Here is a 26,456-nt window from a genome sequence, read left to right on the forward strand (position 1 = left end):
TGAAAGGTGGTGGGAAATGAGAATCTGGAGGGAGCTAAGAGACTGCAGGAAGCAAAGAGCTGGTGAGGCAGAAGGACATCAGATGAGCTGGGAAGCACAGCCAGCCCTCGGCAGAGGCATGGCTCCACAGAGTCACTGGCAGGTACTGGGCTGCTGGCACTTAAAGCCCCAAGACTAAGAGCCAGGAACCACCAGCACTCAAAACTCAGAATTCCTGAGACCCAGAGAGCTGCTGTTTGCAGCCAAAGAGCCCTTCCGGTCACCTCTTCGCTCGAGTTCCCTGATGCAGCGCGTTCATGTGCTGTAAGTGCACACACTTCTCAGAACGCCTCTCGCTGGTGCTAATAACAACAGCAGTCAGCTCACACCTCTGCCCATTGTTGATTTCCCACAAAGTGATTCCACATTGTGTATGAATGGATTAGCCTGGAACACCATACGATGATTTCCTCAGGCCAGACGTGGTGATGACGCACACAGAACTCAGCAGCAGAGACCATTTTTGCGGCTCAGTGATGCCTACGCCCTGGAGCAGGGCACTTGGCCAATGATGTCTACACTCTGCAGGACACTTGGTCAGTGATGTGTATAGCCTTAATCAGGGTACTGACACAGTGATGTTTACACTGTGCAAGACACTAATGTCTATACCCTGAAGCAGGGCACTTACTCAGTGATGTCTACACCTGTTGTGGAAAAACCTTTTTGCGTACTGTTATGATTTGTCACTCATATCCGTTTAATAAAAAGCTGAACAGCCAATAGCTAAGTAGGATTTTTGGGGCAGAGAGGACGCTGGGAAGAAGAAGGGCAGACACCAGCCAGAGACAGAGGAAGCAGGAAAGCAGCATGGGCAGAACAGAATAAAGGTAATAAATCCATAAGGCAGAAAGTAAATGTATAGAAATGGGTTAATTTAAGTTGTAAGAGCCAGTTAGTAATAAGTCTAAGCTACCAACTGAACTTTTATAATTAGTAAGAAGTCTCCATGTGGTTATTTGGAAATTGACTGGTGGGATAGAAAAATCTGCCTACAAATGGGGTCCAACATCTGGCCACATATATTCTCATGAGACTCGAGAAAACTCTAGAAGAGGGTCTGAACACACAATACGGAGCCAAACACGGTGTCCTAGCCTCTTATCTCCCATGTGGCTGTGGTACAAAGACACATCTCCCTGCAGCTGCCTGCATGCTTGAGCTGTCAGGACACCAAGAGCTAAACCACATGGCATGTTTAGGGTTTTGCTCATGTAGACAGAAAAGATTACAGATGCGCAGTAAAGCACGTTCCGATGGGAAAAAGACTCTAAACATGTTTCAGTGTGTTTAACAATGTGCATAGGCTTAAGGGAAAACATGGATATAGAAAGTCATAGAAAAACTAAATTGTGTAGAAATAACAAAGTCTTTAAAGAGAAAGTAAAGTAATATAAAAGCAGCAAGTGGAAAATGGGGGAAAAAGTCCCCACACTCTATAACTTAAAGGAACACTTTGCGTGTGTTATTTATAAAGAAGAAAAACAAACAAACAAAAACTTCTGGTTTTGAACACATACTAAAATTCCTAGGGTTTTGGCCTTCCTTTGAAAGGTTGGTACCTGTTTTCTTCATGGTGGCATGTCCCGGTTCCAAAGTTCTGTAAGCCTGGGAAGACTTTTTTTCTTTTTCGTTTCAAGTTCTTTCTTTGAGAAATGGAAAGGTGATGGGTTGGACCACAAATTGAAACTTAAAAGGACCAGAAAATTCTTCTATACTGAACTGACAATGTAAAAATTGACCTTGTTAGTCTATAGCTCTAGATTGGGATTCTAACTAAATGATAAATATGCACAGAGAAAATATACAACACCAAGGAAAGCTCAAATTCCATGGGCCTCAGGCACGTCTGATTTGAATCTTCAAGTCAAGGAATTAAGATCTGGGTCTCTAGGTCCACAGAAGCTGCTTTGGGGGCCATTTGTAAGCAGGAAGCCGACCTGCATTCTGGGCTGGGGACCCTGTGATACATCCATCGTGTCTTCAGGCTTAATCTAGGGCCTTGCTTCTCCTCTATGGCTGGAATGCTAGCCAGATGGAAGCCGAGACTCCAGCCCAGCTAGTCTAATTGGAGGCCTGGAAAGTTGAAACCTCGCCCATAAAAACCTCTGCTTTAAATTCATGCCTAAAATTGAGAATTATTTTTAGTTCTTCACTTCAAAACATTGTTCTCGGTGTTTGTAAAATGAATTAAAACGCCCGATCCATTTCTACTTCTCTGTATTCCTCTGGCTGTCAAGGAGGTGGACAATAATCAGTGTCTGTTAGGCAATAGGTCTTTTGTCCTGTGCATCTAGTTAATTTGGATGTATTATATGTATGATTGTTTTTACTCCATTATACATAAGCCAACAATCTTATTCTGAATTTCTCACTCTAGAGAGAGATTACGTCTTTAGTTTTCATACAGACGTCCTATTTTGGTTGCATTAGTCTAAGATTCCAAAATCATTCCTAGTAAAGCTTTAAACGATCTATCGCTTTTGTAAGCGCTATGCTCTGGCTCCTACACTACGCTTGACTGACTAACAGGCACACACTGTTCCTCTGACCGTCTCATCTATTTCCTTATCTTTGCTGGCACACGGCATTGGCTGGATCCAGTTCCTTTTGTCAGCGTTAATGAGGGCATGAATGCTTTCTGACACGCAAGGCTGCTCGCTTTTGAGTCTGACCGGTTGTTAAAAATGTACTCAGTCCATGTCTCTGAGCGGTGCCTGTTTCCTTGCTCCGTTCCGCCTCTCCTCTTTAGGCCTTCACCGCCATGCTGTCTGTGCTTAATCACCCTCTTGACTTGCTCTCGGATTTTCAAGGATCTAGAGAGGAAATCCTGTGGTTTCATTTATTCCTTTCCATACCTTTCTAATAAATGTAAATTATCAAAGATGTAAATTATCATACTATAGGAAGGGAAAATATCCAAAGAGACTGTGTTTTCAGCAAAGCTCCCTATCCCCATCTAAACAGATACTAGCAAGCATTTCTGTTTGAAAAGGTAAATTTCACAGTAAGTAGCAGACATAAATTAAGACTATTTCTGTATTTGGGGAGAGGAAGGGGGGCAGCAGCAGGCGAGGAATGGGGAAGGGGATGGTTGAAATGTGTTATATACACACATGAAGCTGTCACCGTGCGTGTAGCTAAGCTAGCTAACATAGGAAAGATTTAAAAACCCCCTCTAAGAATCTGGTATCTTTCTGGAAAGTTCTGACATCTAGAACTAATCTCACTAACACTTATATGAAGATTGCACTATTTACCCACTGTCTGTCAGAAGAACAAACATCCTCACTTCAAATGCTACTACGAGACCAAGTGGTTCTCAACCTGTGGGTCCCAACCACTTCGGGTTAGAACGACTCTTTCACGGGGGTCACCTAAGCTCACCAGAGAATTCAGGTATTTATATTACAGCAGTAGCAAAATTACAGTTATGAAGTAGCAACAGAAATGATTTTACGGTTGGGGGTACCACAACCAGAGGAGCGGTGTTAAAGGGTCGCAGCCTGAGTAAGGCTGGGAACCTCTGCCCTAGACTTTCACATATACACATGTAAGAATAATATGAATTTCTCAGAATTACAGAAATGTCCCTCGGTGACTGCATACACCTACTGTGAATAAACCGTGAATCGGAGACAAAGAGAGCAAGCCAATGTCACCTAGCACGACTGAGAAGTGACGTTCTATTCCGCTCAAAACCAGAGTTCGGGTTCTAAGAGGCACTTGACAGGTTAATTTGTCTCATCCCAGCCTTGGGCACTCGCTCCTCACACTCAGTCCTTCTTACCTCCAGAGTGACGGCTGTCTCTGACACGTGCAGCTCACAGCCCATAATCTCTGAAGCCACTGCCATGGCCCCTTTCTCGTGAAGAGAGCAGCGCGTTGCCGCAAATCCTGGCCAGTGTTAATGAAGAGGTTATCTGTGGACATGGGCCGCAGGCTGGGTTTCAGAGACACGCGGTGTCCTCTCATGCAGTGTGCCCACTAGTGGTCTTTGGGTGGGCCCTATAAAGCATGCTATTCCCCTGCCCAGGCTTAGTGGCCTCCCCAAGCCTGTGAAAGGAAGCACTGGGAAGTAGCAAGGCTAGAATGACGGATAAGTGTTCCAATCTCAAGAGGGGACAGGCCTGTTCAGGTTCCTGCAATGGTCCCAGCACTGGGTATGTGTGGAGGGGGGAGGGGGAGGGTCCCTTGTACATATCTGGAGAACTGGGCAGTGATTTTCAAGTCCAGAAAATGAGCAGAGGGCTTCTGACTGGCATCTCCTTCCAGACCCCCAATTCCTTTGGAGGAGCAGGAGGGCAGGAGACACTTTCAGTTGCTGTCAAAATGTTCAACTTAGCCAGACTGGGGTGAGTCTGGAGTGTGAAGATCTGGGAGGAAACATGGTGGAAAGGACAGGACATTCCTTAGACTCATGTTGTCCAATACAGCGATGATCTACTGCATAAATGTAGCGAATGCTGGCCCTGGCCCTTTTCTCTTCCCCTCACTGTATTTTGCTGATGCTTGTTTTGAAATATAAATACAGCTTCCCTATGTAGCCCAGGCTGGACTCAGTCTCAACCAGATCCTCCTGCCGCAGCCTCCTGAATGCTGGATCGGAAGCATGCCGTCTCATCCCTGCTTTCCTCCAGTCCTGTGGTGCGGTGAGCTGGATGGGTCCGTCGTCCGCTGTTGATGCTTCCGGGACTTTAAAGGAAGGGACAGTGTGCGTTTCTGCACCTCCGAGCCTAGCAGTCTCGGAGATTACTCCCAGAATTCCTGGTGAAGAATATCTGCCTCCCTCAGCGGCAGCTTCCCAGAGGTCACCTTCGGCAGTGGTGTGGGGCGCGGTTTACAAGCTGGAAGAGCCTCCGGAAAGAAGAATGAAATCTCTGGGACCTCTCCACAGAGGTTCTTTCCTTTTTGCCCCACATTCACCCCTACCCTGTGTGCAACAAGACCTCTTCATTTGCTCAGTCCTCTAGTCTTTCTGCCTCCAGAAAACAGTCCTTGGAAGGTACTGTACTCAAGGGGTCAGCTGGGCCAGTCCCACTCGTTGGCGCAGACTCTGAGGAGGCTATGATCCCTCTTAATTCTAAACAAAGTTAGATCCCACAGAGAGCCACAGACTGGTAACCTTCGCCTTTTTGCCTGTGACTTAGCCCCAGCAGCTTCTGGATGGTGGGAAGCGGTTCTCCTGTCTTGGATGCCAGTCCAGACGGAGACAGCAGAGGGCGCCCGCAGCCTGCTGTTGAGCCCGCGTGGGTGCAAATCCGGGAACCGACTGTCCCGGAATCCAGTGGCTCAGCCCACAGGGCTCTGGAAAATTCAGATCTACTAAAGTGAATGCCCACCCTCTCCACCCACCCACCCACACACCCATGGCATCAGCTCTCATTGGCCCCACTGTGATTTTCTTCCAAACTCACCACCTTAGTCTCTCTCTCTCCCTCCCTCCCCCCCCCTCTCTCTCTCTCTCACACACACACACACACACACACACACACACACACACACACACACACACACTGTGTTTCTGATAAGCAGCCAGGAAGCCAGTTTTAGGGGATCAAAGTCCATGTTTCATGGGTAAACGCAGTAAAATCAAGGGGACATGAACTTCGTTTCTAACTCTGTAGAATTCTTCCCTCCTACAAACTTCACCACTTCCTCCCTGTGAACTTCTTTGAACTGTTAATCTGTGGCCACACAGGAGAGTGTTAACAGGAGGGCTTTCGGGTCCGAAGTCAATGTCTCTAAGCTTTTGGAAGTAGGCTACTCACCTCCTTAGTGAGCTATCTAAAGATATCTGATTCTGCTTTTATTTCTTTGAAACAGGGTCCTGCTATGTAATTCAGGCTGGCCTCAGACTTGAAATCCTCCTGCCTCAGGCTACCACAGAGATGCTAGAGGTGGTGGGGTGTGATGGAGGAGTCGTTTAGGTAAATCTAAAATCAATGTCCAGTCTTGAGTGTCTCCACAACCCTCTCCAAGTGATATTTAGAGGTGTGGGTCCAAACAGTGCAATGGTTCAAAAATCTGGAATTAACTGCGTCTTGTAACATGTGAAGGAAAGGGGGAAGCAGGGTGACCCCAACTCATGCCCCAGTGAAGCCTGTGGGACACCCAGCTCCTTGCTGGTTCAGCCCACACAGAGGAACTGTTGGCATCCTGTGCTCACGTGACTCTGCGGCTTTCCAGGCAGGGGCTTGGGGACTCCTTGAGATCAGCAGTAATGGTTCTTCTCCCTGGGAACTCTGAGGAAGTCTGCCGTGGGTCCTCCACACACTTAGCCCATTTATCCTCAGCATCACAAGGTCTCTGCCCCAGGTTTATGGTGACACCACGAACCTCAGTAGCTTGCTGAGGTGGAGGAGAGACCTCACCTGATGGTGCGCATCAAGGGATTCCAGGTGTGTCTCTGCCTTGCCCCTCCCAACAGGAAGTCTGGGCAAAAAGGAATGGAATTGGGGGGGGGGGAGGAAGTAGTTTTAAGGCGGATGGGGGCGGGGCGGGGGAGGGGCCTGGACTAAGTAGATGCCTTGGAACTAACTGATTGACACTCCCAGGGCTAGGGCATCCTGTTTGAAAACAGCGGACTAGCATCACACCTGGGTGGGCCCGTGGTAGCTAGCCAGCCCCAGGTCCTGTTCTCTTGTCAGCTTCATACATAGGGCGCACCTGGAGGGGTGGCGGCCATCTTGCTGGCTAACCTGATGTTAAAACCCTTCAACAGACGAAATCTGAAAAGACGAAACTTCCCTGGGACAAATGGCAAATCTCCTTCCAACTCCAGGATAAATGCTTTGGGTGCCTAGGAACTCAGGCCAATGGGGTACAGCAGCTGTGCCAGGCAGCTCGAGAACAACACTGCAGCCCTGGGCCAGGGTGAGGATCACAGCAAGTCCATCACCAAGACGCAACACTGGGCTCATGTTTGCCTTTGGCCCTTTGAACAGAACCCAGGCTAAAGTAACCAGAGAGCGGAGGAGACGGGAAGCAGACGATCGCCGGTGAGAAGCTGGAACACGCTTAGAGCACTGGAGGAAACGTGGAGAGAGACGTCACCTCTAAAGAGAAAGAGAAGGGTTTTCCTTGGGGGGTCTCTGGGGCTCAGTAGCCTGGAGGCCCAATGAGTGCAGAGATTTAGGGTACAACTGAACTGGGCACAAACTCAGCTTAGTAAGGGGCCCTCTCCTTGACTTCTGAGTCCTAGCCTCCCAGGCAGGGAAAGCAGGGGTGTTCCGTGTTTGAGCTCCCAGAGGGTGTGTGTTGGCCGCACAGGGCCTTTGAGTGTACTCCTGGTACTACTGAAAGGAAGCTGGAGAGAGGCGGAGTTTGAATTAGTGTAGACTTCACAACACTGGACAAGGAGTGCATTTGGGGTGGCTTGTGACTTATGATATTGGGGTATCTGTGATGCTGAAGGAGTGACTTCCGTGTACTCTTCCTCGCTGGCTAGATGGATTGCAGGCATTTGCTTTGGCCACTGGGGGGAGTTTAGGGTTAAGTTCTCCCTTCCTTTGAGAAAAAGGAGAGCCATGCTTGATCAGAGTCCTTCCTACTTGTACTACAGGACAGCCCAAAAGGACGCCTAAGTACCAAAGTAGGCCAAGGTGAGATTGTCCCTAACCTGACATAGTGGTCACCCGGTGACCCTAAGTGAAGCTCAGCCTTCAACAGCACAGAAGCTATGGAGGAAAAGGGGCTAGACATTGTTAGAGTAGACAAGCATTCACACAGGAAGGAAATGTTCCTTCTGCCTCTGAGCAACATGCTTCTCAGAGGGTCACAGTGACACCAGGAGGCGCTCACCAAGGCACCCCCCCCCTTCCCCGGAACTCATTGTCTTTTGTCCTAGCTGAGGTTTCTCTCAGTTCTATTTCTGGTTGTTCCTTATGACTAGGCTAGTCCTCCGGCAAACTGAGGAGTTGGGTGCAGCTGACACGGGTACACAGGGGAGCTGGAGGTGGTTACAGTGACAGATCTCCCACACTAAACAGCATACACACGCATGCATGCACACACACACACACACACACACACACACACACACAATCTTCAGGCACAGCCAGGCTGCCTCAGTACCACCAGGCTGCAGGCAGAGGGTGTCACGGCTCTGCAAACTTGAATTCTGGTGCATGACTTCCCTGGCGACAGCAGTGTGGCTGTCATTGGTGCTGAGGAGTTCAGGAGTGTGACTTCCCAGTGCCACCTCCCTCCAGGGCCCTCCTTCCCGCCCTCCAGGTTCATGCCCTTCTGCTATCCAGTAGGTGGCCTCATGGAGGTTGGAAAGTATCCTAATTTGGTTTCTCTGTTGCTATGATAAAAACAAAACCAAAAGCAACCTGGAGAGGAAAGGGTTTGCTTGGCTTACTCTTCCACAACACAATTCATCACTGAGGTAAGCTAAGCAGGAAGTCAAGGCAGGAACTGAGCTGAGGTCATGGAGGGGCGCTGCTTTCTGACTTGCTTCCCAAGGTTTCTTCAGCTTGCCTTTGGTGTTTAATGTTTTTGTTTTTGTTTTTGGTTTTGGTTTTTTGGTTTTTTGTTTTTGAGACAGGGTTTCTCTGTGTAATAGCCCTGACTGTCCTGGAACTCACTCACAGAAATGCACCTGCCTCTGCCTCCCAAGTGCTGGGATTAAAGGCGTGCACTACCACACCCAGTTCTCAGTTTGCTTTCTTATATAGCCCAGGCTCACCTGTCCAGGGGCAGCACTGCCCACAGTGGGCTGGGTCTTGCCCACATCACTAATCAAGAAAATGCTCCACAGACATGATTAAAGGCCGATCTGATGGAGGCAATTCCTCATTGGAGGTTCCCTCTTCCCAGAAGTCTTAGGGCTTCTATTGCTGCAACAAAAACCATGACCAAAAAGCGAGTTGGGAAGGAGATGGTTTATTCAGCTTATACTTCCATATCACTGCTCATCACCAAAGGAAGTCAGGACAGGAACTCAAGCAGGGCAGGAGCCTGGAGGCAGGAGCTGATGCAGAGGCCATGGAGGGGTGCTTCTTACTGGCTTGCTTCACATGGATTGCTCAGCCTGCTTTCTTATAGAACCCAGGACCACCAGCCCAAGGACGGTACCATCCACAATGGGCTGGGTCCTTGAGTTGCTAATTAAGAAAATGCCTTAATGCTGGATCTTAGGGAGCTGTTTTCTCACTTGAGGTTCCCTCCTTTCAGATGACTCTGGCTTATGTCAAGTTGACATGAGATTAGCCAGCACAACAGGGACTGGAGTTAGTGTCAGGCTGACAAGAGCTAAACTGCACATAATGGTCCTCCAAATTCTAGCAAATTGCACTTTTCCAAGTGAGGTGAAGGTGTTAAGAGCCTCTTTCTTAGTCCCTGGCCTTGTCTGGGCAAGGTAAAGCTGGAGATTACATATCAGACCTCCTCAGGGTTTGCAATAATAGGCAGCCAGCGAGATTCCTGGCTCAGTGGGAAAGGAGACTTGGACTGAATGCCAGTGGATTTACCCTCTTCGTGACAGTTAACTACAGCATGGGGACCAAGGTGAGAAGTCGGGGGAAGGGTTGCGGCACCTGAGCTCCAGCCATTGGCCTCCATGAGTGAGGCAGGAAGAGGCCCCACCGCCCAGTCCTGACCATTGGCCTCCATGAGTGAGGCAGGAAGAGGCCCCACCACCCAGTCCTGACACTCTAAAAGGTTTTGCCTTGGTCTCTTGCTCACACAAGGGTGTGAGTCAGGGCCCACCAGGGGAATTAGCATTTGCTGGGCCTTCTTATGACTCCAACCAAAATGCCTGGTATTCTTACGCCAGTGGACCAGTTAGAGTCGGGGAGAGCATGAAGCTGACCTCGGTGGGGACCTGAGGAGAAGGACAGGGCTGTGCTAAGGCATGGCTTCTGTCTCCCTTGGCTTGAAAAGGTGTAGGTAATGGCACCCTGATGTTCTCTACCTACTTGTCAAGAAGACTAGCCTTTTCCACCTAGCCAGTGGGAGCCTTGAGGGCTGTGCTAAAAGTCCGGCCTCCCTGCTGGAAAGAACCCATGGAAGAGCTTCACGATTATGCTGTGGGGAAGGGGCGGTTGACTCCGGCCTTCCCCTGCTCCCACCAAAGTGTCAGGAATGGTATGGAAGCTGCGTTGAACTCTCCAAACCATGCCAGTGACTGACAGTGATTGATAGCCCGTATGGAGTCGAAGAATCAACCAAATCAGCCCTGCCCAAATCTCTGACCCAAAACATGTTCAATAAAATGGAAGGAATTATTTTATTATTTAATTATTATTAAAAGGAATTATGAAATAGTTTACACTGTCCCAGGTAGCCAGACAGCGGCTGGAGGAAGAGGTCCCCATAAAAGCTCTGGCTTCCCAGTGCCCTTCTGTGGAGTGTTGGCAGGCAGGTAGAAACAGCTGGGCTTGCGCTAGGGTTTGCACTTCAGAGCTGGGCTTGCTAGGTTTCTCTTGGTCTATTGCTGTAGCAAGCAGAACGCAAAGACCCTGGGCACGGTGCTCTGACCGGCGGGCTGAGAAGTATAAACGGGAAACTCTCTTCTTTGTATTTAAAATTGCTGAGAACTGGGACCCACGTTGAAATCGTGGTTCCCACCTGTTCACTGACATTGCAGCGCCAGAAGCGGGATGTTGAAGTTCCACAGATAATGAGATGTGATTAAATCCAGAAATAAAATTAACACCGGTGTAGTTTGTTCTAAGGCTGGAATAGTGTGCGCATTAGTCAAAGCTGGTTTTGAAACGAGGATTTTGATTGGCTTCCACCAAGCCAAGCTTCTTGGTTTAGAAAAGAGAACACTGGGCATAGTTTAGGGGAGGCCGAGAATTACCAAACACTGGTAATTCTCAACTGTTCGGGACGGCCCTCTGCCTCACGGTCTGATGGCCAAGCATACGGGTATCTCAAACCCAATACTTTACTGACACCCTTGCCTCAGCATGCTACTGTGCTCAACAGCTTTAGGTCAACTGGACACAGCTAGTGTCATCGGAGAGGAGGAGACCTCGACGGGGAAAATGCTTCCATAAAACCGAAAGGCAAGCCTGTAAGGTGTTTTCTTAATTAGTGACTGACGGGAGAGGGCCCAGCCCACTGTGGGTGGTGCCATCCCCACACTGGTGGCCCTGAGTTCTATAAAAAAGCAGGCTAAACAAGCTATGAGGAGCAAGCCAGTAAGCAGCACCCTTCCATGGCCTCTGCATCAGCTCCTGCCTCGAGGATCCTGCCCTGCTTGGGTCCCTGTCCTGACTTCATTTAGTGACGGACTACGGTGTGGAAGTATAGGCTGGATGAGCCCTTTTCTCCCCAGGTTGCTTTGGTTCATGTTGCTTCACCATATAACCCTGACTAAGACATCCATCCTCGTCGGAGGTGACCGAAAGCTACTGAGTTCAGGGCAGACATCCCTGAACAGAGAGATCAGGAGCCCCTCGTGGTTGACATTCTGGGATTAAAGTAGAGACCTGTGGCTCCAGCCTGGGTCTGTTAATACCGAATCTGAGGCTGAATTCCAGAAGCAAGAGCATAAACAGTCTATATATCATTGCACTCTGAAGTCAGAACTGTCGGGTCATGGACCTTCCTCTTTAAGACATTAGTCACTTTAAGCAACCAGGCCCCACAGTCTGAAGAAATCAGACCATACTCTGTCTCTCTCTCTCTCTCTCTCTCTCTCACACACACACACAGAATTAAGAGACCTCACTATACTGTGGCTTCACAGATTCTAACCTATGGTCTTATCCAGGACCTGGCTCTTCTGTGCTCTTTGAAACATAGGCTATGATTGAACTAAATCACATGTATAGAACTTCCTGCTACACCCTGAGAGGACCTAAAAGTCAGATGTTTGTCTTTATTTGGGTGATCTTTCTGACCACTCTCCTCTGCCCCCCCATCATCCTGTCCATGGTGGTTCTCTCCTTTAAGGTTCCTCTTAACAAAACTCCCCCAGACAGGGTTTCTTTGTAACAGCCCTGGCTGTCCTGGAACTCTCTTTGTAGACTATGCTGACCTCAGATTCACAGAGATCCTCCTGCCTCTGCTTCCCGAGTGCTGGGATTAAAGTGCCACAAGGCCCGGCCATTTCCTCCCCCAGGTTTTTAAGGGGGAGGCCTCTCCCTCCATTTACAGCCCATCATGTTGCCTCTGATGTAATGCTCTGCCACCTCAGCCTCACCATGGTGCGGTCCTTCCTCTCTTCTAATAGGAGTTCATTTCTGAGTGGTGATTGTGTGCGGGAGCCTTTCCAAAAGCCAACCGCCACTCTGTCATTCCTAGCAAGAACCCAGCAAGCCTCAGTGACCTCTAGATCCATCCTGAATTTGGACAGGAACGTCTTTCTCTGAAATGAAGTGAATGTACCAAACAGCCGTACAACGGAGAGCAGGGTTACACTTTCGACTTCCCTCAAGAGGTCACCCCCACCCCCTGATATTTAGGGACATTTTCATGTATCATCTGTCTCTTCCCTATCACTACCACCACCACAGTGACCATCAATGACATTGACAATGTCTGTTGAGGCGCCCACAAGCAGGCTGTGCAAGGGAGCTGTACAAAGAGAGCATGGTTTGGCATTGGTTCTAGTATCACGGCCTGGCTTTCTATCTCAGTCTCACATTTACCAGTCAGTCTCACATTTAGTAGCTATTTTGCTGCAAAGGATTTGACCTCTCGAGGCCTCAGCTTCTATAAATAGGGACATTCATAGACCTCATCCTGTTCAGGGCTGCTGTGAGAACTCAATGGGATAATATACAGTAAGTGGCTTTATCCTTAATACATATTTTATAGGATTATTTCATGATGTGGGGAGAACTCAGAAACCACAAGGCTACAGCAAGAGTTGGGAAAATTGAGACTTTTTGTTCGGGAGAATAAATACACTTAGAAGAACTGCTATTTTCCAGCGTTTGGATGCTCGCCACCCGGGAAGGTAAAGCTGGTTTTATGGGCATAACGTGAAATGATGGACAAAAATTAAAGGGAAGTGATTTCTCTTTACATCAAAAGGACAGAAACAAATAATAAATTAGAGGCTGTAGAAATGGCCTCTATTTCAATCCCCAGAGTCCGTATAAAAAAGCTTGGAGCAATGGAATGAGCTCATAATCCCAGCCTGAGGAGGGGGAGACAAGTGGATCTCTGATGCGCTCACAGCCTACTTTTTGAGCTCTGGGCCAGTAAGAGACTTGTATCAAAAATGAATGAATGAATGAGTCAATGAATGAGCGGTGGTTGGCACCTGAGGAATGACACCCGAGGTTAACCTCTGGCCTTCACGTTCATGCACACAGACACGGCTACACATCCACACATTTGTACCTGAACATCTATGAATGTACACAATCACACACACACACACACACACACACACACACACACACACACACACACACGAAACCATCAGGTAGAATGCACAGCCTCAGGCACTGGTGGCTGGACCTGGGGCAGGACAGTGATGGAGTCAGACTAGGAAGAACTGAAACTGGGGAGTGCCTTTCCAGTTCAATTCTGTCCTGAGTCTAAGGTGTAAGAGACCCAGGGTCCATTAAAGATGGGAGAGGAAATGATATAAACTGGCTTCAAGGCTGACTTTGACCCCAAGCTGAGAGACCACCCAAAAATCCATTGACCTTGGAAATAAATTCTAGCGGCTGTACTTTTAATCCCCTGAAGCTGAGATTTGCCTTTAGGGTCACAAAGATCAAGGCTGGGTTCCCTTTCAAACTGTAATCCATCAAATACTTGCAGTGAGCCACGGAATCCTGCCTACACCCTCTCCTCCGGACCACACAGCATAGCTTCCACTGCAGCTGCGGTCTCACACGCCTGATAGGCATAGCCTCATTAATTTGAAATGTCCCTACACTGGGTTTCTGTTTACACCACCAGCAGGAGCTGGGTAAGCATATTTACTGTCTAAGATTGCAAAGCAATGGCTAAGCTTCCTATTTAGAATACTCCTAAGTGCTTTCGAAAAATTGCCTGATCAGTTACAAATCCATTCTACCTCTTCAGGAAGGTAAGTGGCTAATGGACCACCTCTCGGCAACTCCTGGGAGTCTAGTCTGCTATGTGAATTGTGGTACAACTTCCTTCTTAACTGTGTTTCTTCAGAGGGTTTTACTTGCAGGAACTCAGGCCAGGGAAGGTCGGTGTGTGCACCTGTGCTTCGTGGGGTGGCCTGGGACAGCAAACAACTTCTTTGGGTTTGTTAGTGTAATCCAGAGTACATGGACTTGGCCTTGGATGTGTGTGTGAGGAACCCAGAGTCCTCCTTAGAGCACATCCTTCCTGAGCCACTTATATTCCCAAAGGTCTGGTTGTACTGGTAGCTAGGCAGGTGGGATTCCCAAAGGTCTGATTGTATTGGTAGATAGCCACGGTGGAATTCCTAAAGGTCCCAAAGGTCTGGTTGTACTGGTAGATAGCCACGGTGGGATTCCCTTCTTTGGGGTTGAATTAGGAAATGCCAAGAAGAGATGTGGCTGAAAGTGTGCACTAGAGACTCGGGGTATGCAAACAAGGTCTAAGGTGCATGGGATGACAGGGCTGTTGAAAGCACACAGCCCTTTGCCAGGAAAAGGAAACACAGAAGCACCAACAGAATGTGTGGTGAGATCCCCCAAAGCAGCAAGCATACTTCTCTACAGATCTGAAGTATGATGCCCAGAGCTTTGGAAGGTCACCGGGTTGAACATGGGTCATGAGAAGTCCACACTGAACGGTAAAATGAGCTATGTATGTTTAGAGGTGGGGCTCTAAAGACTGGCAGAGGTGCTGAAGAGGAGTAACGATTCGGGCTCATTGAGAGTGAGCCATGAAAGGGCACCTCAGAGTTCACAGGGCTGAAAGGCAGTGAGGTAAAGGGCAGAATGACGGTGCTGAGGGGAGGGGAAGGTGGGAAGTCCACTTGGGTCTCAAGGATGTTGACTCAGACATACTTGGGCAAGATGGAAAATGTCTGAAATGAAAGGATGTATGTAGGTTTGGATGTAGGGTCCAACGGGTCCAGGGAGAGCAATGCGGAGAGAAGAGCAACAAATGACCAGGGGCTGTAGGCAATGATCATCATCATCATCATGTCTCTAGACAGTCAATGTTGAGATCGAGATGATCTGGGTGGGCTGATTCAGAAATGACTCACGTGACTTCAACACTCCCAATCTAGAGCCCAGTCTAACCCATGTTCTATATCTCCCTGTGGCCATCTGCTGAGGTCCTGGCTCAAGCACTCAATGACCACCCTGGGTCCTGCTTTCCCTAGCAGTACTGCCATCTGAATTGTCACCCCCACCCCCAGGGTCTTTACCTCTTGCTAATCTGGCAACTGGCCTCATGTAATTAAACGGTGACGGAATTCCAACCTCATCTAGGGAGCCTGGGCTTTCAAATAGTCAAGTGGTAGAAAATCCTAGGCAGAGCTAATTCCAAACAACAGTAAAAAGAGGGAAAGAGGGACTTAAAAAACCCCACACACTACCTACAAATGTAAAAAGGTTTATCCCTGTAAGGTGCCATGGAGCTAGAAAACCCATTAACACAATACTGGTATCTAGCATGGACAAGTATCTCTATTACCCAGTGTCTGTTTCTTTAAATATTGATGCTTATAATACGATCCCCAAACACCTGGGAATGTGCTGGACATTTTAGTATTGTGTATCTATGCCACACCTATTAAACCATAGCTCCCAAGAAGCTGCCAAGTGACTTTATTCAACTTCCCAAGGGGATGAGGCAGCAAGCTCCAGGTTGAGGTACCACTGCACTCAAATCTAAGGAGCATTAAAGCACCAGAGACTCTAAGCAGAGTGGCCCTGCTCATTTTGATTCTTCCATTGCACCAGGCTATTGACATGTCAGGGTTCCCTCCCAGAAAACAATGTGCCCACAGTCTGACAGTGACCAGCTCTATGCATATGGCCCCTACCACAAGGCTGTTGTCATCTGACACTCAGCAGCAGTAAGGTAATTTATGGAAGGCTGCCCATGCTATCTTAACAAATGTGATTTGAGCCCCAGTCTAAGTCAAATACTCTTCTCATCAGAGAGCGAAGATTCCCATTGGTCATGTCATTAGTAGAGGAATGAGTTTAGGGGCGAGTACCCCAACACTTCCGTGACATTGTTGAATTCTAATTACACAGCTTCTGATTAACAGGACCCACATCTTTACTGGTTGTGTTTCTAACCGTATGTGCCACCTTGCACCCGAATCCATTTCTTCATCTCTGAGAAGCAGAACCCTGCAGCTGTGGGAGCCTTCTACCGAGAACAGAATCTCCTGCATGTAGCAGGAAGTAAGTGCTTGCTAGATGGGCCTGTTTCTGATGTAGGATTCCCCTGTGTATGCTGTGAATATGTTTTATTATTGGTTAATAAAGAAGCTGCTTTGGCCTATGACAGGACAGAAGAGAGCTAGGCAGGAAAGCGAAACTGAATGCAGGGAGGAAAAAAGGCAGAGTCAGGCAGTCATCATGTACCCACCCAAGAAGCAAGATGAGAGGTAACAAACCACAGTAAAACATAAAATAACAGAAATGGGTTATTTTAAGATGTAAGAGCTAACTAGGCATATGCCTGAGCCGTTGGCCAAACAGTGTTGGAATTAATAGTTTTGTGTGATTATATGGTTCTGGGCAACTGGGAGAGGAAAGTAGTCTCCACTTGCATGTTTGTCTTTGGACTTTTTATTTTTTGAGTAGTCTCACTGCTGAGTTCACACTGTTCCTAAACCTTCCAATCCTCCTGCCTGAGCCTCTTGAGTGCTGGGTATGCCACCAACCACCCATCCTTGACTGTGGGTTCCATCCTCATCTAGGGGGAAATCCCACCCACTTGGCACCTGCAACAGGTTTAGAGTCCAACTGGCCTATCTAGGAGCCTCCCATCAAGGAAGCCCAATGGTCCCTACCCCTGCCAGGGCGTCCAGTAGCAAGGCCCAAAGCCAAGCTGCTTTTGCCCTATTTATTGAGACGGGTCTCCTATATCCCAGACTGACCCTGACCTTGTGATCCTTACTCCACCTCGAGTGTACTAGTCACTGCACTGGACAGGCCTGAAAATTATACACGGGGCTTGGTGCATGTCAGGTAAACACGGTGCCAAGTGAGCTCCATCCTCTAGCTTCCCCGACACCACCAGTTGTGCCTGAACAGATATTCAAGCTTGTCAGTCAGTGTCTTGTGGTATCTGCTCTTATCCTAAATTTGCAATTCTAGAATTTGAAGAAATTGTTGAACCAACTAGAAGAAACCGTGTCAGTCCTCAAACTAGTTAATGCACTGAAGAAGAACGGCGATGTGATGGATTAAAAACAGCATTTTTCTGTGTATTTTTGAGTTTAGGATGCCTCACTTTTTCCAGTGGGTTAACTTCTCTAATTATATTTTTCATGGTCTAATATTCACAGGCATATTTGTATTCCCTGAGCACACACATCTGACATTGAGAGTTAAAGGACGGAGTCAGCTTTTCTAAAAAAAATAAAAATAAAAAAAAAAGGAGGATGAAAAAAGCACACGTGGATCACGGAAAGGCAACCGACCACACGATGCTCTGGAAATGGTCATGCGCAGAGGGGAGGTTGGGAATTCTCTAAGGACCTTGGAACAGGGAGCAAAGCGGCCGGTTATACTTCGAAAAGGACACACTTTCCGGCCTCTTCTTTAGAGTTAGTGAAGCTTGATGAGAAAAACCAGGAAGCAAGGGCCAGCGAATTCCTGGGTGGTCTCTCAAGCGAGAAAACCCTGAGCAATAACACCAACCCATTTTAAAAGAGCATTTAAAATGAATTTTATTGTTTGAATTTTACAAGTAGTCTTTAGAGGCTTCAAACAAGAACTCTGTTGCAAAAACTCTAATAAATAGCTTGCCCCAAGTCCCCAAAGGGAAAACCAAATGAAAAGGAAACTCAGAAAGATAAGCAAGACTTCAGAATGCTTGAGTGTTAGCAGTTATTTCTCATTTACAGAGAGACATCAGGCAATGTACAATCTCCTTCACACACGTTAGAAAGAGTGGACTGCAGTCTTTACAAAGCACTCCCAAATCCTCCTAGTCTCACGGTGGTAGAAATGTTAACAGGAAAAAAATACCCCATGGAGAAATCACAGTTATTTGTGAATCTATGGCATAACTGTCTGGCGTGTGTGGGGAGGCAGGAGGCATCCACTTTGTCTTTCAGGGATGGAATCCAGGGCAAGTTGGGTCCACTTAACAGCAAGGCCAGCCCCACATTTCTGAGCTCTGTAGCAGTGAGGGCGAGGAGCCCAGAGTCGCCTGCATCACTAAACAGAGGAACAGCACGGGAGTAACTTCTACAGCAGAGTCCTTTGTGAGTAAACGCCACAGTGCGGCATGCAGGTGCCAAGAGCCCATTTCGTTACAGGCATTGCCCCGAATAAGCAAGGGTTAAACTCACAGTTTAACATTCACTGTTAACTTTCCTAATTAAAAAACATTGGTGAAGTCTTGCTTTGACAGAAAGGATCTGTCAATTAATTTAGTCATATTGAACAAGCTTAAAAAAAGTTCTGCTACATCTTTAAAAATCGCAAACAGAAACTATACATATACATAAACTTTTGACCAAAATGTTTTAAAAATGCATACAGGTAAGGTTTTCATTGGGGAAAATTCAGAAGCCAATTAACAATAGGGGCCCAGGAGGTATAACAGATTGATTCTAATTAGTGGGGTTCACTTAAGCCAAACAAGGAGTTCTAGCTCTGAGGAACGTACTGGGGACCATTTTTTTCCGGGAAAAGAAGGGACAAGATGCAGGATCAGAAGGTGAGCAGTGCTGGTCCTGCAGGTCTCGAGCAGACAGGAGCAGAGGGTAAAAGCCTCGCACAGACCACGCAGGGGGTGGCCTTTCCGTAAAGTGCCCCTCTTTAGGCATTTTAGGAAAGACACCAAGGAAACACGGCTCCCCACCCCCAAACAAATAGTTAAAAAGAAAAACCTTTATTTCCCTAGGAACAAAGACGTCTGTCAGGATAACGGGGAGCTCTTGGGTTACCTGAAATAGATCAGAAAGCTGATGGAAGCAGAGGCTGAGGGGCCAAGGACACTCTGGTCCTGGGCCCAGTTTCTTTGTAAATACATAACAGATAAAGATATTGTGCAAAAAATAAAGACATTCACATTTTAGCAGTTAAACTTTTATTTTACTTTTTAAAATTTTTATTTAGTTTTCTGTTTTTCTTTTCTATAAAAGGCTGATAATGATTGTTGGTCTGCAATTGTTGTGTTGTGCACTGTCCCACAGGAGCACAGCGGAGCTAGGGATGCTGAGAATACTTTCCAAGGCGGGAACGAAGAGAGCAGCCTGCTCCCTCCTCTCCCCTCAGCTGTCCCTAGCTCATGTCTATGGTATTGAAGACCCACTCTGTGAACTTCTTCAGCTTGTCTGAGGCGTTCTGAGACTCCTCCTGCAGCCGCAGGTTGTCCTCACGCAGGTGCTGGACCTCTGCCTGGAGGTGGGCCTTGTCTTCTTTCTCCTGAAGGAAAAGTCAAGTAGATGTAACCTAGGGTGCCCACCCATCTCGCCCAGCTCTCAGGAGAAGCAGCTTTGACTCTCTTTAGGTGGTCCTTTCCCATTCCCCAGTCTACTAAATGCCCACGCACATCTGATTCAAGCCCAAGGGCTCCCAGAAAGCTCAGAATTACAGGATTAGCTGGGGGTTCAATTATATTAAAGTGAATTTTAGAGCCAGCTTTAGAGTTTTAGGCCAATGCTTTGGTGGCTGATGCCTAGATAAAGTCAAAACCAAAGAAACACAAGTTTAGTTCTCCGGGTCTGAAGAGCCAAACAAGGACATGAGGACCTCTGCGACTGACACCTGACCCGAGGGCTGGAGGTCAGGACAAGGCCCAGAGAGGCCTGGCTGAAGTCTAAGGCTTTCCCCAAAGGGACCAGGTTTTCTGTACATAGGACAACGAAGGCCTCTCACACCATGTGTGTCAATGGCATCAAGGTCTATGGTGCCCCGAGACACACGTACAGAGAAACTGCAGGGAAACACCCACGCGTGTCCCCGACCTCCCTAGCTCTCCCAGTTAATGGCATTTTGTTTCCACAGCCTGGACAAACTGTTCTGAGAACATTTACCTTCTTCAGATCTTCCCGAAGCATCTTCAGCATCCCTTCCAACTGGTCCACTTTAGAAGCCAGAGTGGGAGAGGACTCCTTACTGCTGGGAAGGAGAGACAAAAGGCCACGCTGGCAGGCGCCTACACAGATGCTGGTTTTATCCCCCTTTTTTTGTAAAATGTTTTTCAAGGCCAAATTACTTAGCTTGGCAACTCAATGTGCATTTTTTTTAACTTTAAAAAGAAAATGGCATTCTTAACAACAGGTGATACAGGTTTCAACAGCCAGTCAATAGCTTCCTTTGTTAAAGCCATTACATCTGACAAAAGAGTTGGTGATGACAATGAAAATGGTCTCTTTGGTAGCACAGGAGCTAGCCTGCAGATTCAACAGTCATACAGCGCAGTTCATTCTCCGGATCTCTCCTAAAGGTTTCAAAGAAGAGCCACCAGTGTGTGTGTGTGTGTGTGTGTGTGTGTGTGTGTGTGTGTGTGTGTGTGTGTGTGTGTGTGAGAGAGAGAGAGAGAGAGAGAGAGAGAGAGAGAGAGAGAGAGAGAGAGAAACGTATATAGCTAATGCAGGATAGTGTGCTGGGGTCACTAATACAGCGTATCTAGAGTTTCCAGAAGGTTCTGCTTCTAATCAGGTCACTGCAGCTACATACAAAGCTCACATCTTAGCTAGTCTAAATATCTTTAAATATTGAAAACATGGTGCAGCATGTTTCAAAAGCCTGTCAGTCCAAGCTCACTGCCTCAGATTCCACCCCATTAGGGCCAGTAAAGCAGTTTTGTTAAGTTAAAGTGCTAATCACATCTTGCTAGTGGAGCACCAAGTGTGTATGGGTGCACTTGAGGGCCACACAGCTGGGTGCTGCCACCCCCAAAACTCAAGACAGAGGATCAGTCAGCGTTTCTTCCCCCCTCTTTATGTGAATGTGAGCTGCCAACAGTTTCCTGGATGAAGTTCTAGTCATGTCATAAGACCTTAAGAATCACACAACAGGCTGGGCGGTGGTGATGCACACCTTTAATCCCAGCACTCGAGAGGCAGAGGCAGGTGGATCTCTGAGAGTTCGAGGCCAGCCTTGTCTACAAGAGCTAGCTAGTTCCAGGACAGGTTCCAAAGCTACAGAGAAACCTTGTCTCAAAAAAACAAAACTAAATAAAAACAAAACAAAAAGCTGGGCTTTCTGTAGGGAAAACGCAGAGGACTCTTTATAGAACCAGAGATGTAACTCTTGGCCTTCTAAGTCATGGTGTAACAGTATTCTTTAAATGTAGTTGAAAAGTCAAAGTTCAAGTTGGAATTCCTGACCAATAATGAACTGCGTTATTATTCTCTTAATTTTGTATTTGCATCGGTTTCAAAAGTAAAGGCCACAGTTCACTGAACACAAGGTGAGGGATACTGATCTCGGACTCCTCAGACAAAACTAAAAGTTGACAATGACTGGATTGTAGGTCAGCGGCAACCCAGACTGTGGTTCCACAGGCCGGTCAGTTCAGGGCTGGGCTGAAGAACAACATGTACAACAGTGGAAGCTGTGTGAGGAAACCCTTGCCCTCACAAAGTTCGGCAGGGTGCTGCCCTCCAGAGCCCTCTGGAGCCCAACTCCACTCCCCAGGCTCCTCAGGAGGGACTCCAGCGAGCGCACTGACAGGGTATTAAGGCGGATGCACCCCACCGGCACCTGCTCTGCTGTGCCCATCTTCCCCTCCTCCTGTGACCCGGAATACCATCTCGTCCAGACAGTCAGGCTCACGCTTCTGTGCAGCCCTTCAGCTGGGTTTTCTTTTTTCTCCCCAAAGTTTTGCGTAGTCTGCCATTCTGCTTACCCTGGCTGTCCCAGCAAGAGGGCCTGTGACACCGCTCTATTTAAATTAACACGAAACTAAGCACACATCCCTGCAGACTTGTTCAGGAGCCCCACTTAGAGCAGTGTGACTACATCAGCCTCTCTTTCCCTATTATTACCTGCTTCTTGCCACATCTCAGAGATATTTGAATATATATGTAGGTGTGAAGTACATTGGTTTGATGGAGACAAGGTCTCCAAATGTAGCCCAGCTCGTCTCCTGAGGCTGCTGCCCCAGCCTCCAGAATGTGGAATTACAGGCATGCACTACCACACCCGGCTTAGATACTTGGTTCCCAGCCATTCTCAGGAGGATGTAGGGCAGGGATTTCCAGCTGATGAGACTATTCTGCGGGCTGCTGGGATGCACACCTCTACCACTGGAAACTATGGGAAACAGGAAACTACTCCCACACAGTCCACAACCGGAATCCAGGGGCTCTCCTGGCTTCAGTGACTACCGACCTGCCTCATCTTACAAACGATCTTAGCCACACTGCTGTCCTGCTTTAAACACAGGATAGCAGAGGCAGAATGCTGGAAGCTGAGCAGATGGGAGGAAGTACAGGCGGTCAAAATAGTAACTGAGAAAACTCAAAAACCAGACTCAACAACTAACTCTCAAGAGCTCAGGGGCATTTGTGATCAATGTTTTCTCTTACTTTACCTAATATGCTCCAGGGGCACAGGTAAATTGTGACATTAAATAACAATAACATTCATAACTTTCTCCTTAAGCATCAAAACCAGTTTAATCGTGTGTACAGTAGTCAGATATAAAGAGTTCTAACTACAAAGCCAAGTATCTGGCATTGGAGCTGAGCTTCACTCAGCGCATCCACGGGCCTTCCATCTCCTCTTCATCACATCTGCCACTACTGGGGGCGACACATGGTGCACAGGGTGCCCTCAGCACTGGGTGACCAACCTGCTGTACGACTTCATCTGGACCAGAGCCTGCTCCTCCAGCTGGTCGCTGTTGGAGGCTGCACTCAAGGGGCGATGGTTCTCATCACTAGCAGCAAAAAACGAGGCTCTCTGGACTGGAAGAGAAGTGAGAGAGCGTCAAGAACAGGGGCATCCCCGAGGCCCTATCTGCAAAGTCCGCCAGCCTGCATACGGTCAACATGTCGATGGTACCAATACACAGATACGTCTCAACAGTCTCTAATCCTCCCCAGGGGGAGACTGTGCTCTTCCATTGAAGAGACAGTGATAGTCTAAGTGCCCTTGAAAAGACAGCTTCTGCGAATCCATTTCTAGCCCCCTTTCCTTGTTTACCAAAGCAGTGCTCTGGTGACAGTTTCTCTAGAAAGAAGGCTTGTGCCAAATTCTATGTGCCAAATTCTATGCCAAGGCTTTTATAAAGATCTACATGCCCTGAAAGGCTAAAATGAAGCTTCTTGATATTTCTTGAAGGATGCTTTCCGCAGGATGTGTGGCCAACTCTGGTGCTCATACCAACTGCTCAGACATATCCCAACTTAAGATTTGTAAGATAGATTTGCAAACGACAAACCAGGTGGGAATCGGGTGCTCCCATGAGCTAAAGAAGCAGGAAGGCAGTGATGGATGTCTGTTGGTTGCTCTATTTCTGAATTCTGCAGCCTAATAATCCCACTGTTTAAATGGAAACCTGACATAATAGTCACTTTCAATCCTCATAAGTAAGAGCAATAAACAAAAATTACCTGTTACTGCAACTTTATAAATAACATTTTAGCAATAAAAAGTTTTGGAAGGATAATCTTAGAGTAAAGTCTTTATTGAAGAAAGGACACAGACATTCCATGTCAACACACACTGGCTTGTGTTCAGGCTCTTGTTTCTACAGACCAGAGCATCCTAGGGACCACAGAGTTACGAATTACAGGAGTCACATGAATTTCTGCACAGAGGGAACTTCAGGTTCCATCTGAGTGTAAGATGCTCCCAGTCCAGAGTCCAGCCCACCAGATCTCAGCACTAGAGTCTGGGCTCCAGCAGTATAGGTTAAGCACACTTGTCATCGTGCCCACAATTGCTGCGGGAGCTCCTTCCGCTCCTTCAGCCAATAGCCGCTGAGAGACCAGCCCACTGGGGCATGGTCTCTCTCTCTTTAAAAAAGCAGCGGCTGTCCTCCACTCTGTCTCTGGCTTCCGGCTCCACTTCCGGCTCCTAGACTCCTTTCCTGTTCGCGCAGAGGGGCTGTTGTCTGGGACGGTAATCTGTAAGTTTTCTCCCCTTTGAATAAATAACCATTCTATTAATCATAATTCCAAACTGGTGTGAGACTGTTTGTGACTTACGCCTTCACACAATGGCACAATGGTCGGACCTGATCACAATCCTGGTACCCTGTGGCTTGGCCTTCAGGACTCTGGTGACCTGTGTGGATTGTCAGCAACCTTACTCACCCTCATAGGCTTTGGCGGCATCTACTAGGTTGGACCAATCCAAGTCCGCGGCAGTGTCAGGCAGGGGCATTAGGCCGGGGTCAGGGAGAGGTTGCCTTCGGGTCTCCTGGATGTCGGTGAGGGAGCTGTCCGAGGCGGAGAACTCTCCTACAGAAGGAACAACAGGACAACAGACATATCCCAACTTAAAATTTGTAAGTTGCTGTGGTGCCCACAGCAGAAGCACTCAAGAACCATTTCCTGTTAACACAGGAGATGTGTGAGCCATTTGCTGATGGAATCAATGTCTAGTCTAGGCCATTAGTGAAGCAGATTGGCTTCCTTCAGTCCTTTTCATCTTAATAATACTTCCCACCATCTCTCCTCCAAGAATGCGGGTCATGAGAAACTTAGTTCTGCACCTTCAAGGCCACACACAGTCTGCTGTGGAGGAACTGTCTGTGCTCAGTGGGCACGGGGCTAGCTCTAGTGCTCAGCTTCCCTTCACAGTGTTAAAGGTTCATCTGGGGAAGAGGCCTACTCCACTGGAGAACTGGACTGTGGACACAACCCAGGACGCTAACACCTACGAGAGGAGCAACAGGGTGCCTTTTTATGTGGACCACAGCTGAGATCCGACCACAGCTTCTGTGGGCTCTTCACTCAGGAGTGCGAAGGACAGGTACCCCCTGTGTTTTGCATCCCAGGAATGCTCTACTGGCTCCCCGGCTGGATGTAGATCTAGATTGAGAAGTTCATCAAGTCACACTGTGAGTGCTAAGTCTCTCACAGAAGCAGTCGAGGAAGGGACTTTCAGTGGGCCCTGGTACTGTTCTCCATCCAGGGACCCTGGGAATCACTTGAACAATCAGCAATATTACAGCAATCTGACATTCACCTTTTTCTAAGGCGAAAGGTTATTCACTGCCAACATTAAACCCTGTGACAGCTGACAATGATAAAAACCCTTGCTTGGAGTACCAGGGTCTTCCCTGGGCACATGAGGGCATGCTGCTGCTCAGGGTTGGGAAGGCAGTAAGTGAAAAGCAGGAAACCTAGAGGCAGCAGCCAGGGAGAAAGCAGCATAGTATGTATTCCATAATACAAGAGGACACACCTCAAATGTGCTGCAGCACCAAAGCCCTGAAATAGAGCTAAGCAGAGCTCACTACAAAGCAGTGGCTCCAGAAATCCCCGTTTGCAGGGATGAAAGTTGTGCCTGTGACGCCAGCCCCGCAAGCCAAGGTTTAGTTAGGGCATGCTTTCCTTTCAAACTGCGGGAAAACTATGCTGAGGTGCAGTTGCTGGCTGTCAGTGTACGTAAAACGAGCAAAATCATGAGTAAATGGTGTCAGCAAACCCTGGAAGACATTCAACTCAGCTGTATTTAAACCCGATCCCTTCAAGGGGATGTAGGCGAAGCAGATAACTTTGTTGGCCATTTATCATCTTTCTGCACTTTCGTTCCTGATGTTCCAGTTTCCACACAGGGATGAAGGGGCACAACTACCACCTCCATCCCCCCAGTACATTTCAGTGGTAGACACCAAATGAGGCAGCTGAGCATGGGACAGGAAGTCAGCACAGGTGTACCTAGCTTCTGGCAGGAGGTGAGCTGGGAAGGTACAGTGAGGACATGTGTCCCTCCCCTCCTGTCTGTGGGTCGATCTACTCAGTCTTTATCCACACACCCCCCCCCGCCCCAGTGGAAGCTGTTCCTCTGGACTACTTCCTTAGAATATGAGCCTCTAGAGGCCAGAGCCATTCTGACGCATGATTGTGCATGCACACACATACACACACATGGATCGGGGGGTGGCAGGGTGGCAGGCTACTTTTCATTGCTTGTGAAGGTTGGAGAGAAGAAAAGTTCTCAAGATAGGCAGGATCATAGGGGTGAAGGGATTCACGAACAGTGGCCCCTATAAGGGGAAGAAGGGGCAAGGTGAGATTATATGAAGCTTTCACAGAGGGGCTTATTCTAGACCAATGGTTCTCAACCTGTGGGTTGCGACCCCCTCGGCAAACCTCTATCTCCAAAACTATTTACATTATGATTGATTCACATCAGCATTACAGCTATGAAGTAGTAACGAAA

The 26,456-nt window shown here is 47.8% G+C and overlaps 1 protein-coding gene across 5 annotated transcripts in view; it reads right to left on the minus strand.

Moving 5' to 3' along the window:
* Window positions 1–17,798: 17,798 nt before the first annotated feature.
* The window catches only part of Sipa1l1 (signal induced proliferation associated 1 like 1), a 295,169-nt gene continuing 286,511 nt past the window's right edge, over window positions 17,799–26,456 (minus strand). For 4 of the 5 annotated variants that reach the window (XM_085697421.2, XM_085697422.2, XM_085697423.2 and 1 more), the window contains 4 exons: window positions 24,380–24,526; window positions 22,912–23,026; window positions 20,144–20,228; window positions 17,799–19,532 (listed from right to left, as the gene is read on the minus strand). In XM_085697421.2, coding sequence (XP_085553547.2) covers window positions 19,389–19,532; window positions 20,144–20,228; window positions 22,912–23,026; window positions 24,380–24,526 — 491 coding nt within the window. In that variant the 3' untranslated portion in view covers window positions 17,799–19,388. The remainder of the gene's footprint in view (window positions 19,533–20,143; window positions 20,229–22,911; window positions 23,027–24,379; window positions 24,527–26,456) is intronic. The other variant, XM_048449088.3, reaches the window with a different exon arrangement.

Source organism: Myodes glareolus, chromosome 11, assembly GCF_982192425.1.
Source record: "Myodes glareolus chromosome 11, mMyoGla1.1, whole genome shotgun sequence".
Classification (NCBI taxonomy): domain Eukaryota; kingdom Metazoa; phylum Chordata; class Mammalia; order Rodentia; family Cricetidae; genus Myodes; species Myodes glareolus.